Source organism: Natator depressus, chromosome 6 (genome assembly GCF_965152275.1).
Source record: "Natator depressus isolate rNatDep1 chromosome 6, rNatDep2.hap1, whole genome shotgun sequence".
Classification (NCBI taxonomy): Eukaryota; Metazoa; Chordata; order Testudines; family Cheloniidae; genus Natator; species Natator depressus.
The window spans coordinates 109,335,613-109,358,095 of record NC_134239.1 but is presented as its reverse complement, the minus strand read 5'-3'; the positions used below and the strand labels follow the sequence as shown (position 1 = coordinate 109,358,095).

At 42.5% G+C, this 22,483-nt stretch overlaps 1 protein-coding gene across 1 annotated transcript in view; it reads right to left on the bottom strand.

Moving 5' to 3' along the window:
* Positions 1–22,483, bottom strand: part of DIO3 (iodothyronine deiodinase 3) — an 88,864-nt gene that overhangs the window by 25,987 nt on the left and 40,394 nt on the right. Inside the window, exon 2 of the mRNA XM_074956249.1 lies at positions 5,298–5,420. Within this exon, the coding sequence (XP_074812350.1) occupies positions 5,298–5,323 (26 nt within the window). The 5' untranslated portion in view covers positions 5,324–5,420. The remainder of the gene's footprint in view (positions 1–5,297; positions 5,421–22,483) is intronic.

The window sequence follows — 22,483 nt, the reverse complement described above, 5'->3', positions numbered from 1 at the left end:
GCCCAGAAAGCTAACAATCTAGGATTCACACTCTTGCAATAGGTGACTAAACTGACATGATGTAGGGAGAACAAGGTAACAGTAAAGTTTTATAATTTGGTGCTTTCTAACAAATGCTTTCTGGTGAAATCTGAATTAGGAAAGTATATTTTTTCTGTGTTTTAGATATTTCTTATTCACTGACATTAGTCCTATTCAGAAAACAAGAATTTTTTTTTTTGCTCAGAAACATCAGAATAGCCATTTATTAGAGAGAAATTTAGTAACAACAGAAAGCACATAACAATGGGGAAAATGTTTTGATAAAACATCAGTTTGGGCATGAAAATATTTTTGGTTATTGGACTCCACCAGTTTTACAGTAAGCAAAAATTTCAGTTTATACTGTTGTCAACCCAAGGCCGTAAAACTAGGAGTGTGAGATGTTATCTTCTGCCAGTTAAGTAAGTTCATGATGCATAAGTTATTGCAAAAAGTAGGGTCCTGACTCCTAAACCAGCTCCTTTTGAAGTGGTATTGTAATTCTTCTTGAGCCCTTCCTGCATATTTATATGTTTCAGTGGATTAACTCTTAGCAGAATTTACACTGATTTTAATGAAAATGAAATATTGATGTAAAAAAATCCTTACATCTGCTATTGGAATATTGACTCATTGATATCAAAACAGCCAATACAGAGACTGACCAGGTTAAACACAGATTTGGTGCCTAATCGATCCTGTAGGATAGTTTAAAAAGACTTAAAAAAAAAAAAGTGTATTCTAGGTTCAAGCATGAACATCAAACATATTGAGCAGCATTGTCTAATCCAGGGGTGGGCAAACTTTTTGGCCCGAGGGCCACAACGGGGTTGCAAAACTGTATGGATGGCCGGGTAGCAAAGGCTGTGCCTCCCGAAACAGCCTGGCCCCCGCCCCCTATCCTCCCCCTCCCACTTCCTGCCCCCTGACTGCCCCCCTCAGAACCCCCCCATCCAACCCCCCCCTTGTCCCCTGACACCCCGCCCGGGACCTCCCCCATCCAACCCCCCCTGCTCCTTGTCCCCAACCGCCCACTTCCGGGACGTCCCACCCCTAACTGCCCCCCTGATACCCCACCCCCTATCCAACCCCCCCTTCTCCCTGGCCCCTGACTGCCCTGGCCCCTGTCCACACCCCCGGCCCCTGACAGGCCCCCCGGGACTCCCACGCCTATCCAACCCCCCTGTTCCCCATCCCCTGACTGCCCCCCAGGACCCCCTGCTCCTTATCCAACCCCCCTCTCCCCGCCCCCTTACCATGCCACTCAGAGCGGCAGGAGCTAGCAGTCTTGCTGCCTGGCTGGAGCCAGCCACGCTGCTCAGCAGAAGCGGCAGGCCAGAGCGCTGGCAGTGTGGGGAGCTGAGGCTGTGGGGAAGGGGGGACAGTGGGGGAGGAGCCAGGGGCTACCCTCCCCGTCCGGGAGCTCCAGGGCTGGGCAGGACAGTCCCATGGGCCGGATGTGGCCCACGGGCCGTAGTTTGCCCACCTCTGGTCTAATCGCTGGAACAGAGGATTGAGTCTCAAGCAACCTGAGTCCTACTGGCACCTCTGCTATTGTCTTGCACTGTGACCTTTGGCAAGTCACTAAATTTCTTTGTGCCTCGGTTTACCCTTCTGCAAAATATCACTGAATGCTAAAGTTTATGTACATGAAAACAGTACATTTCAGTGAGTAGTAGACATACAGCTCAGCTTTATGAATTTCATCAAAGCCAGAAAGGAATTTGGAAACTGGAGTGGTTCTGTTTCACAGGGTGGGGTGCTGGGTGTGGAGAGTCTGCAAAGAAGTCAGTGCCATCTTTGTGTCATGGGCTCTGGTCCCTCCACCCTAATGCAGAGGGTTTTTTTGAGGATGTTCAGGGGCTATGACTGTTGACTTCACAACTACATAGATCCACTGACTAGTCTATCTATGGTATTTATATGCCCCCCATTAATGTATTATCTAAGCACCTCACAATCTTTAATGTATTTATCCTCACAGCACCTCAGTGAGGTAGGATAGTGCCATCATTTAAATTTGACAGGTGGGGAAACTGAGGCACAGAGCAGCTGAGTGAGTTTCCCAAGGTCACACAGGAAGTCTGTGGCAGTGCAGGGAATTGAGGCCAGGTCTCCTAAATCGTAAGCTAGTGCCCTAGCCACTGCACCAGACAGAATGGTTTGGCAGCCATGGCGATTATTGGAAGCCCTGGGTTTGGAGTAGTGCCCGATGAGCAGCTTCATTGCTACTCTGCAGCCTCTGAGGACATGGTTCCCCAGGAGCCTTGCAGAACTCGTGAGCAAACAGCCATGTGGGTGTAATATTTATGAGATGGTTATTGCTATAAAATCTGCTTGTTCTAGGGCTCCTACCTGCTACACTAGACTGGGCATAAAAGGGTGAAAATGGATGGAGAAATGGGATAGGTCATCTGGATTCTGATAATTAACATTCCTTCTTAGAAAATAAAACTTTTGAAACTTTCCTGGAAATGGGAATTTATGATTTGCCACAAAGACCCACAGGGGATGCTGCAACCTACACATACTTACAAGTGTGGTTATTACCATGCAATTCTTCATGAGTAATTGCCAGAGCAACATTCAGCCACCCAGTCATACATACAATGCAACAGTGTGCTTGGGAAGAAAGACTCAATTAGAGGCCAAAGATTATGAAGATTTATTACCAATATTTGGGAAAAAGTTCTGACATCAGGGAAAAAGCAAATTGAGCAAGAAAAGGGGAGGGGAAGTAATGGATTCCACAGAAAGAAAAGCTCTCTCAGGGTCTGATCCAAAGCCCATAGAAGTCCGTGAGAATCTTTCCATTGGTATCAATGGGCTTTGGGTCAGGCCCTAAGAGAACAGAGACACTTTATCCTATACCCTTTCCTACTGCCCCTACCTGAATTCACACACTGCAGCCTGTTCATGACCAGCATCATCATTATAATTATTAAAAGAAAATAATGGCCAAAATGTTCGAACGTGCTTGCCTTGACTTAGGTATCCAGATCTAGGCACCTAAATAAGTGGCTTGATTTTTCAGGGGGGCTGAACCCCTGCAGTTCCCAGTGAGGTCAGCCACTTCTTGTAAATGTTCATAACTGAACTATTCTGCCCTTAACTTTCTAAGACCATTTTTGTTTTCGACTTGTTAATGCACATATGAATCATGCGGCATTTTGATTGATGCCTGTGTCTTGCATATCCTGTCCCAACACACTCATTTCTTATAAACATAATGACTTGTCTAGGTTCCCTAGGTTAGATCTGCTGTAAATAGTGTTTGTTGTTTCTTTTAAGTAGCTATTAAATAGTTCAGGAGCTCTTAAACCTTACCAAAGAATACTTGTGTAAGCAGAGTCAGGATGAGCTCTACCCTGACATCTGGTGGTGAGTCATGGTGGGTTGTGGAAAAGAACTTCAGGGGCTGATCTCATTTGCATAGGCACACCCACCCTGCCTAGATGGTCACTTTGGCTGCTGTAGGAGCCCCAGTTTCTCTGTTATTGGGGCAGGAATAAACTGTTATTATCCTGATTATGTGAATCAAGGACCGTGGAACTGTACTTGGCCTTTTGTTATGATGGAGGGACTCACCATCAACTAAGCAGCACTCGCTAGGCAAGGGTTCCAACTCCCAGTGAATGGAGAGGTACTTGGGGTCAAGTATTAATACTTGGTGGTATGGGCCCTTTGGTGAGGGCCTTACATGTGAATTGTACTTCTTCCTCTTTCCACTGTGGAACATCAGAGTGAATTTTAATTCCATTAGGAGTCTAGTTACAGGCTGCTGAGCTGAATTCACTTTGGGCTAAAGGTACACCACCACTGAGGCTCCCCCACTACAAGCTGAAATCACAGAAGACCTAAACTTACTGAGAGCTGAAATCACTGAGTGTTGTGTTAAGTAGCGGGGGAGCCTGAAGATATATTGTGGAGCAGTTTGCGGGACGGCTGGCAGAGCAGAGCGGCTCTTGGAGCAGAGCAGTTTGCAGGATGGCTGGCAGATCAGAGTGGCTGGTGGAGCAGAGCAGTTTGTTGGATGCCTGGAGCAGCTCATGGGGGCAGCTGGCAGAGCGGAGCCCCATGGAGAGGTGGGGCAATCAGCTTTGGACCATGTAAGGTGCCCTTTAACCCATCCCCCATCTCCACCCAGGTTGGGAGGTAGAACTCTGCAGATAAATTTTTGAACTCTGGGGCTGCCCTGACCAGGGACAGAGACTTTTGGGTTGTTGGACTTTTGGGACTTTGGGTGATTTTGGGTTGCTGGACTCAAGAACCAAAGGGAAAGGACATGCCCCAATTTGCTTGGGGTGGGTTTTTTGCTCATGGGTTTGCTCATATGAATCCTGTTGGTGGTGTTTCCCCAACATAATGCCACATTGTTTCTCTCTGTTATTAAAAGGTTTTTTGCCACACTCAGACTCTGTGCTTGTGAGAGGGGAAGTATTGCCTCTTGGAGGTGCCCACCGGGGGGTGGTATATATTTGTCCCAGGTCACTGGGTGGGGGTGCAAGCCGGTTTTGCATTGTGTTATTAGAATGGAACCCCTAGATACTGAACCCGGCGCTTGTTGCTGCCAACTCTGATGGGCAGAAGGGTTACACTTGGAATAAAAATAGTGCATAAACTTAACTGGAAATGAGGTTATAGGACTGTGTTTGATTGTGTGAATCAAATCGGGTGTTGTGCTTAGGGTCAAAAGGGGCTGCACAGAATGTCAGGCAGGGTCCTTAGTGACCTATCCCTATTATCATTTGGGTTCTCTGTTTGAAACTATTCATCTTACATTTACAGTAATAAAAAATTGCTTTCCAACTGTAAGTAGTGGGGTTTAGATTAACTCAGCCTGCAATGATAGTACCATTGTTTCAGTGTGCAAACTTGATTTTTTTTTTCACCAGGCACTAGGAAAGGTCACTTGCATTAATACCAGACATTAGGGAGAGGGGAAGCAAAAGAACAATTAGGGTATTCCTAATTTCAGTACTATTGAACCAAGTTAAAATCCACAATTAAGCCTGACACGTGGTCTAAACCCTCTCTGGTGGCTATTAGGGAACATGTGATATGGAAGGTCACCTGCAGTTTGAATAGCTGTGAAATAATCATGCACTGTAGATTGCATTAGGACTTGTCAATATAGGTCTGATACAAATCCCATTGAAGATCGTGGGGATTTTTCCTTTGATCCCAATGTGCTTTGGATCAGGCTCTCATTTCTTAAGGACCAGTTAACACAAGGTTGTTTAACATGATGGACCAAAGAGAAAAATTGGTCTTACCTGACAATTTCTGTTCTTGGAGCCATCTGGCACAGCGGGCTTGTTCATATCTATGGAGGTACTGGAGACTGCTGGAATTCAGCCATCAGCCAACCCTTCAGGATTTGCTCCAGCAAGTTCTGCCTACATACAGAGAAAGTATGGTGGTTGAAGCATCCGCTGTTTGCAATGTCTCTATTGCAATGTAGTTTGTTTGCTTAGCAGCAAGCCCTAATGTTTGGAAACTCATTTAGTTTTGTTGCTTTGGGGAACCAAAGGGCAAACCTTTTATTTATGTAAATTATTTTTTTTAAATTTGACATCTCGGCCACACCCAGACTCAGCGTGGTGAGGCCCTCGGAGAGGATTACGAAGTCAGGCGGAAAAGGTGAATGTAAGTTCATTTGGGCAGAGACTGTCCCCTCCTGTGTGTTTGTAGAGCAGCTAGCACCATGGGGCCCTGATGTTGGTTGGTGCCTTGAGGAATTATCACAATACAAATAAATAATAATAAAACCCCTATTTCAAGTGCCCAATCCAAAAAACACTGAAATCAACGGAAAGATTTCCCCTGAAGGATGGATAGGGATCTGCCTCGCTATAACCCTAGATTGAAGAAAACACATGGCACTTCTGCTCTCACACATAAGAGACTCAAGATCTATCCACGTTAAGAGCAGCTGTAGGGTAAAGTCGGTTTCCCCTCTACCCTCTCCAGGTGAATGGCTCAGCTAAAGTCAGCTGTAGGGGGTCTGTTGAGGTCCCTGCTATTGTTTCCTGACACATGCTGTGACTTGCTCTGAGACAGAAGCCCATTAAATGGAAGCTTGGGTGGATGTGGGGAGTCTGAAATAGAAGTGCTAGTACTGATATGGGAATCTTCATAAACAGCCTTGGCATCACTGACAATTTGTAAAGAAGACACCTGTACTGAATGTGGTTCTAACATATGTAACTTTGAGGACAGTTCTGTGGCTGGCGTGAAGTGGCATGTTGAAGATAAACATCTATCAAGTCCATAGATGACAGGAAGCCCTCCAGTAAAATTGTTAGTAAGACTGATGAGGAAAACGTTAATTTGAATTTGGGTTTGTGATATGCTTGGGTAAGGACTTCAAATGCAACACTTTCCCCCTCAGTCTTTTTGGGATCACAAAGATGATCAAGAATCCTCCAGCTGAAGGATTTGCTCGATTGTTCCTATATATAATGGCCATCTGGCTGCCTTCTTCATGGCTTAATGCTGGGAATTGGACAAAGCTTGGCATTGGGAACCAGTTTAACATGATTTCCTTCCTGAAGCATTTCTAGGCACCTTTCATGAATCTGAGCACTTCTGGCTTGATTAAAGATGGTCTCCTCCCTGCATCCTGAGACTAATTCTGATCTTTCACCAGTCTGAACTCTTTTGACATTGGTGCAGCTTAGACTGTGTAAAACCAGAATCAGCAGCTTTGATTCTGGACTTTGTGAGGCTCATGTGATAGTCACACACTTCTTCTGTTAGAGGAACCTTTTTAGAGAGAAGGTTCTTTCTGAACTTCCCCCTCTGGCAAAGCTATCCCTTGATTGGTTTCTTGCACTGGATCCATTTCATCTGTTGGACCTATCCATGAACAAAGAGAACTTTGTTGAATTGCTTGAAGAGTTTATTTTTCTTAGTCTGAGGCTTGGAAGATGGGAGCATTCTGCCACTTCTTTATTCAGCCCTTCAGTATGTGGACTACACCCTACATATTTGGAGGATACTAGTAAGTTTTACCCTGATACTCTGCTTCTTTTCATGCTGGAAGCCAGAACTGCCTTCTGCTTGCCAAATTAGAAGCAATTGCCTGTGCATAAAATCTGTGAGAGTCCATTGATGCATCTGCCATAAAGGCTCAGGCCAGGGTAACCTTATTCAGCAGTGGCTTTCTCTTTGTGTTTCATGTTTACTGCTCTTTCCACTCTCCAAGTTCCACTCTCGAGAGGGACATTTAGTTGTTGTTTGGAGTTGTATAATGCATACTCATCAAAGAATCTTTGGGCACGTGTTCAAAATGTGTTGACTGACCACGACAGCTACTACTACTTAGAACTTAGCAGCTTTTATGTGAGGTCTTGAAATGCTTTATGATGATAGCTATTGTGATCTCCTCTTGGAGATGTGGAAACTGAGTCACAGAAGAGTTAGGCCACAGAGCAGGCCAGTAGCAATTTCAAGACTAAAAACTAGATCTCCTAAAACTGCTGACTCCTGTCAACTACTTTAACCACTAGCCCATGCTGCCTTCCATGTGACATGACAGTCTATATAGCACATAATAAGTGCAATACTTTCCTCAGATACCTGAATCAAAACTTTTATAGCATAAAATGCTTCATAATATCATTTCAATGACTGGAAAATATGGCCATTACACAGAGATGCCCTTGACTGACAGTTTCATCCACTTCATATACATGGTGCTGCCCCCTCCACAGCAAGGGACAGCACCATATTGTAGGATCTCTGGACAGGATAATAATAGAGACTAGCTCCATTTTATCATCCAGTGGATGTGTGAATTTAGGGATTCTTTAATAGTTGTACTATTGGTACAACAAACTAAGAGCTGTGAGAGAAGTACTTTGGGGTGTTCAGTTCTACGCGCTAAGGTAGTATTTAATCCCTGGCGTGACCTTATTGAACTCAGTGGAATTTCATCAAGGATGTATTTATCCCAGCATTTTGTAATGATCTTTGTGAAATGTTTTGGTACAGAGCATTGCACGGATAAAAGAACCAACATTCATAACCAGCAAAATTCCATGTTTTTTTGTAAGGAAGTGTCTATTAGAGATGGTTATTGCTGGAATATTCTGATATTAAAACCCTGCAAATTGTTTACCAATTCTTTCTGTCCTTACTCGGGTAAAACTCATCACTGGTGCTGGTGGGAGTCTTGCCTGGCTAAGAGTTGAGTAAAGGCTGCAGGATTTGGCAGTGTGTTGTTTGCCTTGTGCAGCAAAAGTTCAGTTAGTTTGTTTCTGGCAAGCAATGTGAGCAGTTTTGATGGCTTTTTTATTGTATTTAATTATAATAATAAACTGGGGCAGTGATTTGCAATCACATTTGGGAGCATTATAAACACAATTCTAAGGAAAAAAGGTTTCCTTTTATATTACAAAACACATCGATAGTGGAGTGGGTTGTCTGAGGCAAAATTCCTGATATATTATACTCTAAATCTTGAAGCTTTTAAAATATTATTTTTTATTCTGTGGGAGTGGACTGTGATTTTTACTGTTCACAAAAACTGTAATGGCAAGAAAATAAAAATGTTAGCACAAACTCGGAATACCACAGTGCTTTCTTATACATTTGCATGTGAAATCAAAGTCAAAACATGCTTTTCAGTATTAAAAAATCACATAGTTCAGAGGATAACTGGAGGATATAGGAGGGAGAACAGAAATGATATCCCTGGTACAATTATATGCCTTGATTTATTTAATGCTCGCTTCATTAGCCAGGGCACATACTAAACTGGTGTTAAGGCCACACTGAATAACTTATGCTGTACTAGGGTTCAAGTACATTTTTAATCCAAGCTCAATTAAAAATTGTACAAGGGTCAGTTGAACAAGACTGTGAGCTCCTTGGGGAAACGACTGTCCAGTAAGCACCTATTGGCATTTTATCTGAGAGTGGATGGATGTGATGGTCCTAACCAAATTTTGCTGAGAACTTTGACAGCTGCCAAGTTTTTTCTGTCCGCTGCTGGGATCTATCTTAATTTTTTTTCTAATCTATAATTATTTTTAAATTTGGAGCGATGGATTGAGTTTGCTCTCATAATTTACACCAGAACTGGAAAAGAAAAGTTTTATTACACACACACACACACACTCTCACTCTCACTCTCACTCTCACTCTTGGGATGCCTTCCTTTACTTTGTGTTTCTATGACTCTTGCCCTTTTGTACCAGGATGCCCCAGGGACTTTTCACAAAGCAAGAGGCCTATTAATTATAGTCAACTGGCAGAACAGCTAGGCAGCTAGGGAGCAGAGACCTCTCACTTACTGCACACTAACTGGTTCACTTTATAGTTGTCCTCTTCTCTTCTCCCCTGCTTCTTTGTCTCATCCTCCTGTTGCCACTTGTCATGACCTAGACTCTTTGGGGCAGGGATTTTCTTTTTAGTGTGTGCCTGTATGGTGATTAGCGTGACAAGGTCCCCATCAGAGATGACACATAACTGTTGATAGTGGAGGGTGGGGGGCACAATGTAAAGGTTCTGGTGGTATGTAGTGGCCTTCAGGGCAGGGCATATACACCCTGGCAGAAATCTGTGGGCACATGTGACTCCGCATGCCCACCCCCCATGCATCGCCTCTGGTCCTGATTCTTGATTGGTATCCCTAGGTGTAGCTCCAATACAAATACATAAGGGAACTAGGAGCTTGGTGTGAGACTGTGGTTGGGCCCTGCAAGATGACAAGGAAGTGACAAGAGTGGAAAAAGAAAGTTCAATAAATACACACAAGTGAAACATGAAGTCTGGAAATGAAAACTGTATATTCTTGACTAGATGAGCGCACAAGCAAAAGCTGCTGCTGGGGCACCCCTAACTAATCCAAATGGTGTTTATACAGGGCATAGCTAGAGGAATTATTCAAGCATGGTCACATCTTCAGGGCTTAGTTTACAGCACACACAAGTATTTTGTATTCTCTCCCAAGCTACTGCCATCACTTTCACCACTTTTTAACCAGCATTCCTGAACTAGTAGGAATTAGAGATGGGAAAATCCTATTAGCTCCCATTATTCTTCCAGCTATTAGTGCTGGACTGTTTCATATATTATTCAAGTGCTCTGCCCAGTCTAATTTAGATGTAGTGGGGTCTGCAAAGTGCCATCTATGCCTCATAAGAATAAACATTCTTATGGTTGAAAGAGATTTTCATAATATTTCTTTACTTTGAAAATGGCTGTGGCTTTCTTCCTTTACACCCCCTCCCTCCTTTTCACCATTAATAATAACTACCTCTTATATAGTGCTTTTCCTCTGTTGATCTCAAAGCACTTTACAGAGGGTAGTATCTTTATCCCCATTTTACAGATGGGAAAACTGAGGCCCTGAGTGGTGAAGTGATTTGCTCCACATACCCTAGTGGCAGAGCCAGGAATAGAAACCAGCTCTCCTGAGTCCCAGCCCAGTGCTCTATCCATTAGGCCATTCTATTAGTTTAGCCTATTTTTTATTCCACCCAACTATCTTTCTTTTTGTCTTTCCTTCTTTTTAAGCATGTATGCCTATAATATATATTATGGCACAAAGTTTTAGTTTTGTGACTCCTATTGATATTAATGGTAGTTATAGGTCTAACACTCAGTGTGCAACTTAAAAAAAATAAGGACTGGGGTGATTTACACAAAGGGGCAGGACCCTGACTGAACACTGTGGACTCGTAGAAGATAATAAGCCTGCTGTATACATGTGGTGACATCTGTTTTAGTCTTGTGGGAGAGGAGTGTAGGTTGAGGTCTGGGATGTTCTCCTGAGGCATCCTACTTCTCTGCTCCATTTGCTTTCTATTAGGCTTGAAAAAGAAATGAAGCCATGTTAAATGATTTCAAAGTGCCATTCTCTGTACTTCATTCCTATTTTGCAATTGCCAGCTCCCCATAATTCCTAATGCTAAGATGTCTAAAATAACACTCCTTCTATTAAGAGAACCAGGGCCAAAGGATCATGGACCACATTGACTGACATAGAAAACCTGTGTCAGAATAATTTCCATTGGGTGTTTGATTGTTTGGGGGTCCAGCATAGTTTCTTCTTGTGCAAGAGGGGTCTTCCTAAACCAGGAGCTAAATTTGCTTTCCTTCCTTCATGAAGGCTTTTAAAAATGCAGTATTGACACACAGGCTCTCAGTTGCAGCATGTCTCCAGCTGACCTCTCAAATGCAAATTTTTGCACAGGCAAAAACAGACTCATGTTTTTACATGCATACAGACAGCTACACAGGCAAGTCAAGTAGCTGGGCACTCAATCTGTGTATGTATGTTTAGGGCCCTAGCTGAAAAATTTGGCCTGTGATGACCACATTACCTGGGAATGGTCATTGTAGATTAGGTTGTGTATATCTGATTGTTAGAATGCTCGTAGCACTGAGCCCAAACCAAAACACAAGAGCCATGAAGGTGGTCACATCTGGGTCAAGAGCTGAATTTTGCTCCCTGCGCTTGAATCTGTAATGGAGCAAACCAACTCTCCCCTCCCCACCTTAAATTTGGAAAAGTTTGCATCTGGATGTGATTTGTGTGTTCTGTCCCATCGCCAATGACTATATGGTCCTTATATACTTTTTATCCAGTCCTCTGCATCTTTAGGTAGCTGGAGGGAAGAAATACATTCTTATTTTCAATCTGTTGCTTTTTTTTTTTTTTTTTTACATTCAAATGTATAAAGTCAAACTGGGGAGAATCTCTCTGTCCACAAGAGAACTGCCGGCTTACGTTGTTTGGCTGAATCTCCTTGATATGGGTAGCACCTGTGTATTTCCAGTATCTTGGAAATTGAATACCATGCTGAGCCCGTACTCCCAATGGTTTTGTATTTATTTAAATGTATCCTCAAACCACCACTTTGCTTCCTCAATCCCATATGACATAGAAGGATCTTTGCTGCCGTGCTGCATTAAATCCACTGCTGTGAGGTGTTAATAAGCAGGCACAGAAAGGGAGTTAGTATAGAGCAGGTCTCAGGCTTTTTCATAGTGAATGTAGGTCCCAACAGAGCATTTCTCAGGGACAGCTCACCTCCCAGTTCCAGTCACATGGGCTGCCTCACCACATGCAACTCTGTAATGTCTCTGTGGCAGCTACAGTGATTGCTTAGAAGGAAAACCAAAATGCGTACAATAAATCTTTTTAATGCAACACAGCAGCTGGAAACAAGGAAAAGAAAACAGCACCATATGACCAGCCAGCTGTCTGTGGACCGACAGTAAGTGATTTGTGGGCCATCCGTGGCCTGTGCACCACAGTTTGGAAATTGCTGGTTTAGAGAATGGGCCATGTGAACATACTACACAAAGCCTGTTTTTACGCAGTTGTGCTGCAGTCTTACCTCCTCGTGCTTTGCATTTCTATTGCCTCCCTCTCTCCCTTACCCTGTGTTTAGCCTGCCCCGTATAAACTCTTCCAGACCTTTTTACCTCTGTACCATCTTCCAGTCTGTCCCTTAAACTCTCTCACTAGTGGGGTGTGACATACCTTGCATTGTTACCTATTGTGTATCTCTTCTGTGTGGTACAGTAACAAGCACAAGCCCCTAACTGGGGTTTGTCAGAGGCTGGCTGGCCCTTTAAAGGCAAGCCATGCTCAGCCTTGCCTGTGACCTACCTGCTAGCCCCCTGCTAATGGTGATTTGGCAACTTAGTGCTAAGCATTCCCCAGCTGCAGAGAATCAGAGGGACGATTCAAGCAGAGCTGAGAAGTCAGTCTCGGGGAGAGAGACTACAGAGAAGTCAGGACTCTTCTGCAGGTAGGACAACCCCCCCCCTTTCCCCAGGAGCCGCGTCAGGCTCCTGTGGGGTGGCCCTGAGAGTAGAGAGTGGACCTGGGTTCCCCTAGCAGACCCTGAGGAAGGGACATGCAAACCCAATTGAAGAAGCAGGTTAGGCTCCTGTGCGGGAGGCCTTGAGTGAAGGCCAGTAAGAACACTGCAGTGGAGCCCAAGAGGGCCGGCAGAATTATTATTGGGATGTTTATCCTGGCCTTTCAGTTGGACCGTCTGTTACCCTAGAAGGGGACTGAACTTAGTGACTCAGCTGGATGGCCAAGCTTTGGAAGACCGGGTGAGAGGCGAATGGCCTGCAGCCTGGAGACAAAGGCCCTTGCAATATCGTACCTGCTACAAGAGGATGCTACGGGTGGCGAGTGTACTGCCTTATAGAGTGCAAAAAATGATCATTCTAATTTTTACTTAATTAGAAGTATAGGTATGTAAAAGAGTGCCTTTGACATAAATTATAAAATACAATCATACACCTCCTTGTTCCAGCCGCCTTCTCAAAGCAGAAAATAACCAGCTTAAAAAATACTAGTCTAGCTCTCCAATAATAAACCGTAAGAATTTATGTTAGCAATGGGCAAATGTTTCAAGGTTTGAAGAGTCCATTCAGCTGAGCATCAAACAGTTCAGATGATTCACTGAAATGTAGTCAAATCTCTTTGATCGAGTAACTGGTATTGACACTGCATGAGAATAGGAGTACTTGTGGCACCTTAGAGACTAACGGATTTATTTGAGCATAAGCTTTCGTGAGCTACAGCTCACTTAACTGTAGCTCACGAAAGCTAATGCTCAAATAAATTGGTTAGTCTCTAAGGTGTCACAAGTACTCCTTTTCTTTTTGCCAATACAGACTAACACGGCTGCTACTCTGAAACCTGCATGAGAATAAATGCCCTCTGTTGCGATTTCTGGTAATTCCTGGTTCCAGCCAGGTTGGAGAGGTTGGGTACCCAATGAATAGCCTTTGTTACAGCATTGTGGTGTGGTCTTCTGGTCTCTGCCCAAAGCAGTTGTGTACATAAATACAAGTAAGAAGTTAACTGAATGCTAGCAAACTTAAATGTTTTGGTGCTAGTTTTAGGTGAAAGACCGGGTTAGGTCTTACTTTATTTGAACCCACTTGCCCTCTTGAACTTGGGCCCAATTCAGCAAAGTTCTGAAGTCAATGGGATTGGACACTTTATGTCTTGATTGAAAGTTCTTTAATTCTTTATGGGTTCTCCAGTTTATTTCAGAAATCCTGTATTGCCATTATCCTTGAATTCCATTCTAAACCTGAGGAATGGTCCAGCGGCTAAGACATTGGGCTGGGACTCAGAAGCCATGTGTAGAGCTCTGATGACTTAAATCATTCCATTTTGTAGAGGATTTCTATCACGCATAATATGGTGACTTACTCCAAGGCAGTCCACCTGGGGGGCTGCCATCAACCTTTAAAGCCCTTGGTTCCTGACTGCAAAGCAGGCTGGCAGGAAAGGAGGCAGGTTGTTTCAGAACTTTTCTGTCCAGCTCTGCTACAGACTTTCACAATGACCTTGGGTAAGTCATTTTGTCCCCAGTCCAGGAAAGCACTTAAACACATGCTTAACGGTAACTTGATTTCAATGGAACTACTCAGAGATTTAAAGTTAAGCACCTGTTTAAGTGTTTTGCTGAACTGGGACTTTAATCTCCCCTGCTGTAAAATGGGAATCCTGCTGCTATCTCACAGGAATGTTTGTAAGTATAAATGTACTGATATTTCTGAAGTGTTCAGATTGTGTGGTGGTGGATAATATATTATAACAATGCCAAGGCGCACAGATAGAGCTACTCTGCTGTATGTCATCCGTAGTCCCTGAGTGTCACTTAACACTGATGTGCACAGACAAAACATGGCAAACCTGAACATATTTTTAAGCCGTTACTAGCTCTGCTATTCTTTTTTCCCTGTTAAATGGCAGCAGTTTATAGCTGGCCAAAAACTTTTTCCTGAAACTCATCGAGAGATGTTTTGCTTTTAGAAATCTAAAACTTGAGTCAACCTTATTCTGTTTAATGTCTCCACGAGTAACTAAAGTTTAAATCCACTTTATGGTCACCATCATTTATTAAAGGTGATCGTAAACAGGACTCTTTTTCTACACTTTTATCTCAATTTTATTGCTTTTTTTGAAGTTTATTAAAATTAGGATTTCTAAAATCCTCTTTATTTTGCAATCTTTGTTGGACTGTAGCCTCAGTTTCTCTGGAAGTTACAATTTTGGCTTTTGTGGTATTTGGACAACATTTTCTTTAAGAAATCCCTTGGGGGAAGGGGGAGAAATCTTGACTTCTATAAAGTTGGGGCATCAATTTCCCAAACTCTTGTTTTTTTCTTCTATGTTGTCCTTTCAGACAGCACAATAGCAATAATATATTTCCAGGGGAGCAGACCTGGTCTGTGCTTCTCTTGAATGTGATCCAAGACTTAATATTCTGCTCCCTTTCTAAGAGCTGGATCCTTAATAAGTTCCTGTCAATTAGACTCTTTTTGGATGGACTATGTCTTCCTCCATGTGCCTCCCATGAACAATGATAATGTGTGAAGGATAAAACAGACGAGAGTTAGGCCCAGATAAGTGCCTGCTCTGAATTTGGGGGTGTTCAAAAATAGGAACCTGGATATGAATTTTGCGGATAATATTTTTCCCCTCTGTAAAAATTAGCTGAATCAAAATACCCAGATCCAAACTCCCTTAAGTTTTTAGGTATTCAAAGTCTGTATCCAGCTCCAGACTTGGGGCCTTATTCTCCTCTGATGCCAGTTTTAAACAGGATTTGCCATACTGAATCAGACTAATGGTCTGTTTAGTTCAGGATCCTCTCTCTGACACTGGCCAGTGCCAGCTGCTTCAGAAAAAGAAATCTTGTATTGTTAGTTGGGGATTAGCCAAGAAAGTTTCCTCCTAATTCCCAGAAGTTAGAGGTTGTTTTGTGTCTTGAAGCTTTATATCCTTTTCTAAACAGATTTTAAAATACTAAAAAAAAAAAAGGAGTACTTGTGGCACCTTAGAGACTAACCAATTTATTTGAGCAAATAAATTGGTTAGTCTCTAAGGTGCCACAAGTACTCCTTTTTTTTTTTTTGTGAATACAGACTAACACGGCTGCTACTCTGAAACCTTAAAATACTAAATAACTCTGCACATTCTTATTATCCATATACAAGTTTACTCCATTGAGTTCTTCTTGATTTGCACCATTGTAAGTGAGAAGCAAATCAGGCCCCTGGACTTTGCAGCTTGTTCTCCTCTCTCAAACAAATTCTCTTAGCAAGTTGATTAATTTCCCTGCCACAACTTATAAGGCATCCAAGCAATGTATGGATTGCCACAGTTAGCCTCTATGCATCTACGGTCCTTCAGAGAGCATCCCAGTAAGATTGAGAAGAATGCTCAGAAAGTTTGATAGCACTGGAGCCCCTTAGACAGATATACAGTCTTGTTCTAGACTTCCAATATAACCTTGGGTAAATCTCTTTGCCTCAGTTTCCCCTCCAATAAAACAGGGATGCTAATGTCTACCTCCTGTGGGTGTTTGGAAGGATTAATTTATTAATATTTGTAAAATGCTTTGAAATCTTTTCTGTCTTACCAAACACATTTAAAATTGTCTATACTGTTCTTATCAGCCTTCCCCTCTGTCAGTTATCTTTTCTCATGCTGCAGGACATGGCTGGGAAGAGCCCTCTTTGGGAAGCAGAGAGAGTGACAGAGGCACAAGCTCAGTTGGCTGGAACTCTTGGAAGAAAGCCCTTCTGCATAGATCAATGAAGCTCTGCCTGAAGGATTAATATTAAAAAACATTAAAGCATTTTAACACAGGAAAAACTTTGATTTCCCGCCCCTCGCAGCTCCTTGTTCTCGGAGACCATGGCATTGTGGGTGTTCAGTGCCTCTGAAAACCACACTGCTTATTTAGACACCCACGTTTGAGAAGGTACAGGCTCCACACCAAACAGCTGTAAGTTAAGCTCTAAATGAGTATCGAAGACTTGCCCCTCTCTGTAGATTCCCAAATACCCCTCCCCCCAAGTTAAGGTTCACCTGCCATATGCCAAGCCACTGGCTCAGCAAGTCTTTTGCTATTTTCGTCCCTTCTTTAGGGAGGCAGCTTGCCTGCTTAACTCAACTCGTAATTCTCAGATCATGGTCTGCATGTCTTCAGGTTTGCCACGTGTAAAACCCTTCTGACTGCATGTATATTGTTTCACTCTTGGAACCTATGACCTGGACAGAATGACCCAAGCCTGGAATAAGGAATTGCAGCTAAAATATATCTTTTGTGGTACCAATACGGAAATGTGGGCATTTTACATTCATAAAAGATAAAACTTGCACCTCAGGGAATGAGATGATATTTATATTTTCTACCCAATAAAAATATGTACCTCAAAAAATAAGTAAGTCTCAATACTATAAATATCCACCATATTTTGTAAGCTTCTGAGTGAATTATAATAAAAATGTATTTAAAAAATAGAACTAAATTAAACCACAATTTCTGATCCAAGGAGGAGGGATGACCCCTTTAATTCCTTATACAACAGGACAGGTTTGAGAGGGACATCTGTTTGATTTTTCCTCCCTGCCCCCATCCCTACAAAAACTGCAAGTCTGTGGACAGAACACTCTGGGAGGGATGAATAATAGCCCACAACTTTTATTTATTTATTTTAATTATAATTTCAAATGTGTCTAGGGTGAAATCCTGGCCCTATTGATTTCAGTGGGGTCAGGATCCCCTCTCCCCAACACTTTTAGATCTGTATTGTATGGGCTTGATCCTAATCCCACTGAAATGAATGACAACATTTCCATTGACTTCCATAGGCTTTAGATTGGACCCTAACTACAGCACTTGTGTTAGCATGCCTTACTCAGAGGTGTTCTTCCAGTTCAGGACAAAGAATAAGAGTCCCCCAAAGGTACAGCAGTACTTGTGTGGGACAGCCTAGTGATCTCTGTTGTGGCTCATGGAGGAGTACTGTTTTATAATAAGAAACAAAACAGCCTTTGTGTAGAGCATAGAGCAGTATGTACTTACAAAAGCCACAAGACAACTTTTCAATCTATTTATAAAAATGCTTGTAAGTCTCATTTCAAGGGGGGTTAAAGATCATCTTTCTTAGCTCAATATTTGTATCTAGAATACTGTAACAAATAAAAAGGGGCGGGGGGGTCGAGAATGCCCAACAAGCAAAGAACATGCAAATTCACTGGGTCTTGCAAACTCTTGTTCTCCTGGCTACCAACTGACTCTTGGTTGCCTGCCAATAACTTGCAGTCACTATTTCTGCTTGATTTTGTTCATTCCCTCCGAGCTGCCTTTACTTTTAGACTGCACTGCATTAGACTCTTCCAATCTATATCAAAAGGTCTTGACACAGCCCTACGTACAAGTTGTATAAAAAAGGAACGCATATTTTGCCTTATGAAATATTGGCTAATGGATCCAAGTCATAAAGTACTTATGCTTTTTAATAGAGTGACTTCTGGTATGTTATGATGTGTTATTATTTGAAGCCAAATTCTGATCTCATTTGTACGCACACAGCCCTATGTACTACAATGGGCTTGTATGTGTGTAACTGACAGCAGAATTTCACCTAATACTTTAAAGGTTTATAGCAGAATATTACACTATTAGCCAGGTTTTTATTTTTCTTGCTAATCATCCCACCTATTCTACTTGCAAGATGTTCACAGACATGTTTTCCAGCAGAACTACTTCAGTTTAATCAAGACTGTATGGAAAAATAACTAATAATTATACCTATAGATCTTACATTGTATAATGGTAGAGTACAAAAGCAACTTAATAAAAATGCTGCCATCAAATCAAAGATTAGGTTTGAAGTCAGAGAGGTTGCTAGTCTTGCTACTTGATCCACATTTATTTTATTATGGTGAATTCATGTATCTATTTCCTGGGAACTGCTGTTGTCGGGCAATTATTTATATATTACCACGCATGGCACTTTATAATAGGTAGGGTGTGCCAAAGAATAGAATTCCTCTCTTGACAAGATTATAACCCAGGGGTTATACAATACAGTGCAAAACAATAGGCAAGTACCAAGTTAATGAATATAGAACATACTGTACAGCTGGAATGTTTTGCAGAACAGGTGAATTTTGAGAAGTTTTTTGAAGGAGAGTGCTGGCTGGATGCTAACTGGGAAGCCTTTCCAGGTGTGGGCTAGCATGGACCTGGTGAAAAGGTATAAAGATTCTGCCTATATGAGGGAAATTTGTCAATATTTCCCACTGTTGGTTCAGCTCCACTGACGTTAGTAAAGTTGAAAGACCTAATATAGGCTAAGGTGTTAAAAACACCAGTGGCAGCTGTCTACAAAGGCTCCCAAATTTAACATTGGCAGTGGAGCTGAACAAATGTAGACAGGAGTGAAGTCTGGGTGAAACAAAAGGAGTGGGAGGGAGCACAAGAGATGAAGTACAGCCTGTTCCTAATCGGAGTAAAGCTGTACCTAGTCCAAAATACAATACACAGCATATAATTGAAAAAGATGCCTAGACTGACCAATAACCTTTACGTTCCTTAATTTGTGTGCGCCAAGCAGTAGGATGTTCTGGTCATTAAGGAAATTAGCTTTAAAAAATTTTAAAAAAATTTCTTTAATTACAAGCTGCATTTTGTCTTTGTTGTTAGATGGGGTCAGTCAGGTTACTGAAATAATTATTGTGCTCTTCTTGGCACTGGTTAAAGCTTAACTGGAGTAACTGCATTCAGTTCTGTATGGGGGAAAAAAAGACACATGGACCAATTGAAGAGTTTAGAGGAGTGCAACAAAGATGGTAAGAAGTTTGGCAAATAGGATCTAAGTGGAAAGGTTAAGATAACTTGGCATCTTTAGCCTAAAGAAAAGACAAGTGTGCGTGGGGGATATAACAGGAAACATAAAGGAATGTTTTAAAGAGGACAAGGATCAATTATTCTCATTAGTCACTGAGGATAGGACAAATAATAATTGGCTGAAGCAGGAGGGAAGTTTTTAGGTTAAATATTAGGCAAAACTGTAGAAGAACTCTTAGACGATGGGACAAGCTGCCAAAGGCAGTTGTGCAATCGCTGTTGTTGGAGTTATTCGAGGCTAAACACCCATCTACAGGAACAGTTTATAGAACAATTAAATGAATCCTGCCACAGTGCAGAGGGGTGGTCCCTTAGAGCCCCATTGATTCTACAATTTGGTTATGTATCCAATTTCTCTAAGTTGTTTGGTTTTTTTCCTTTCCCCTAAACCCTGGAGTTTATTTCAGCCTTCATTAAAATCTATTGGAGGGGAGGGGAAGAGAAATCGGCTTTTTAAAGATACTCTTTTGGCTCTCCAGAAAACTTTGAAAAACATAAAATATCAACTGATTTGCAATCACGTGTTTCCTTTTAAGACTTTCGATCTCTCAGATTTCCTCTCTCTTTTATTGTGCAATCTCCTTTTTGTCCCTTTGGAAATGTGGGGACTAGGAAAGAAGGGGAGAAAGCACTTAATAGAATTGCAGGATTTTATTCCCTGGCCCCCTCTCTCCTCTTTTTAGCAGCAAAATTTGGGATTTCAGCCTTAAATTATCCCTGGAAATCACTGACAATGTGCTTGTCCTCATTTCTATGTCTACTACCTGTAAATAAATGATCTGTCGGATAGTGAGCAAATCTGCTTGCTTGTGAGTAGTCCCATTTAGAGAATCAGTCCCCATCACTTAACTGGTACCAACTGGGAGTAACTCCAGAGTTACACTGGTATAAAAATCACATAGAATCAGGCCCGTGGACTTCAGTGAGTTGAGTCAATGGGATTTGGCCCAAAGACTCAGTAGGACAGATCCTGATGTCAGATGTATGGTGCGCATCAATGCATATATCAAAGTATCTGTCACCATGCTTGCAAGCAGAGCAGAACTTATTTTTAAAGATACGTTGCACTGTTCTCTGTACATCTGAGATTACCATCTATTTGACCAAATGACAGTCATGAAGAGGAAGCTATTATCTGATATACTGTTGTGATGATAAAAAGGCCAGTGAACTAATTTATATCGCTAGCAGTTCATTACATATGCAATTATAAACCAGCAAGCTGGGCTTGTTTGTTTTTTCCATTAGCATTATAGGTGTAAAAACAAAGCATTTTAGTGTTCTCTGAGAGATGGAATAGGGTTCAAGCACCCACTCTGCTGATTTTAACATGGAGGCAGACACACATCTGTTGTTAGGGTTAAAAGAAAAGAGTTAGTAAGGATTTAACATACCACCGATAACAGCAGAGTCAAACCAAATCCCACTATTCCGCCAAGACTGAAATTGCTGAACATGCCCCCCCCCCCACTCCCCAAGCATGTTGTGTTTATCACCAAGCTAGAGTATTATCTCTGCAAAACGAGGATATATTTGTTATGGAGATTATCACTGTTTGCCAAATCAATACAGAGAGAAGGTGGGTTGGTCCAGTAAAAGATGTTACCTAACTTCTGTTGGTAAGAAGGACAAACTCTCGAGTTTACACAGAGCTCTTCGTCAGGTCTGGGACCTGTGCTCAGAGTGGAACAGATTGTCTAGCACAAGTTAACACATTTCAAGAGACCATTCAAGGTGAAGTGACCCATTAATGCCTGGGGGGAGGAGGCTTTCTCTCTAATGGTTACAATAACACGTCCAAATCAATAAAAATATAAACTAGAGTAGGCGATGCCAGTATAGTGTGATGCCCCTTAGGGTTGTGTTAAATCCCTAAGCCCCTCCACCCTTTTGTCCAGTGTTGTGTTGCAATGAGTAAATTGGGGACAAGATTCTGCACCTGACACCCTCTGGAGGGCTGTGTGGAAGGGCTGCACTGCATCCAGGGAGCCTCCCAGGAGCCAGAGCCACACAGAGGTTTTTGGGGGCCTAGCCCAAAAGCTGAACCTGAGATCCTTCCAAAAAAAAATGACCACTGGTGGGAGGGTTGGAGAATGAGCCCACACCACGCTCACCCTACAGTGGTAATTCCTGTCCCACAGGGCTAGGTATTGTGACCTGGGCGAGGGGTGGGGGGTGCCCAGATCTATTCATGGCAGCAGTAGCTCTGTCACCCTTGGAAAGGGTGTAGCATGCTCCAAACTCCAGGCTGGTCATCTCCCTTGGATAGTGGAGAGGAAGTGGGAGGAGCCCCACTTATCCTGGCCTTAATGCCCCTGCATGCAGCTAGCAACTGTTGGGGCAGTAACAGAAACTCCACCTCGAGTCCCTGCTACCACCTCAACAGTCTAACCACAACCTTGTCTCAGTAAGATTCTGTTCAGCTCCTGCACGGCTGTTCAGAGAAGGAGGAGTTTCTCATACACCCCTTCCTTGCACCCAAGCAAAATGGAGCCAATTTATGGTCCTGTTTGTGGCAAGGGCTGTCCCTTATTTTTCCTTAAAGGGACATGTGCACCTATGGCACCGCATAAAGAAGAAGAATCTCTGCTGAGACATTTTTAACATAGATACTTTTAGAAACATAGATTTTGGTTGATGAACAAAATAATAGGTGAGAGATAACACATACACCCTTATAGCCATTATGTACCATACACATCTAATAGAGAAGAGAGGAAATTATTCTTTTCTTTTGTAATGTATATTAATGTGTCTAT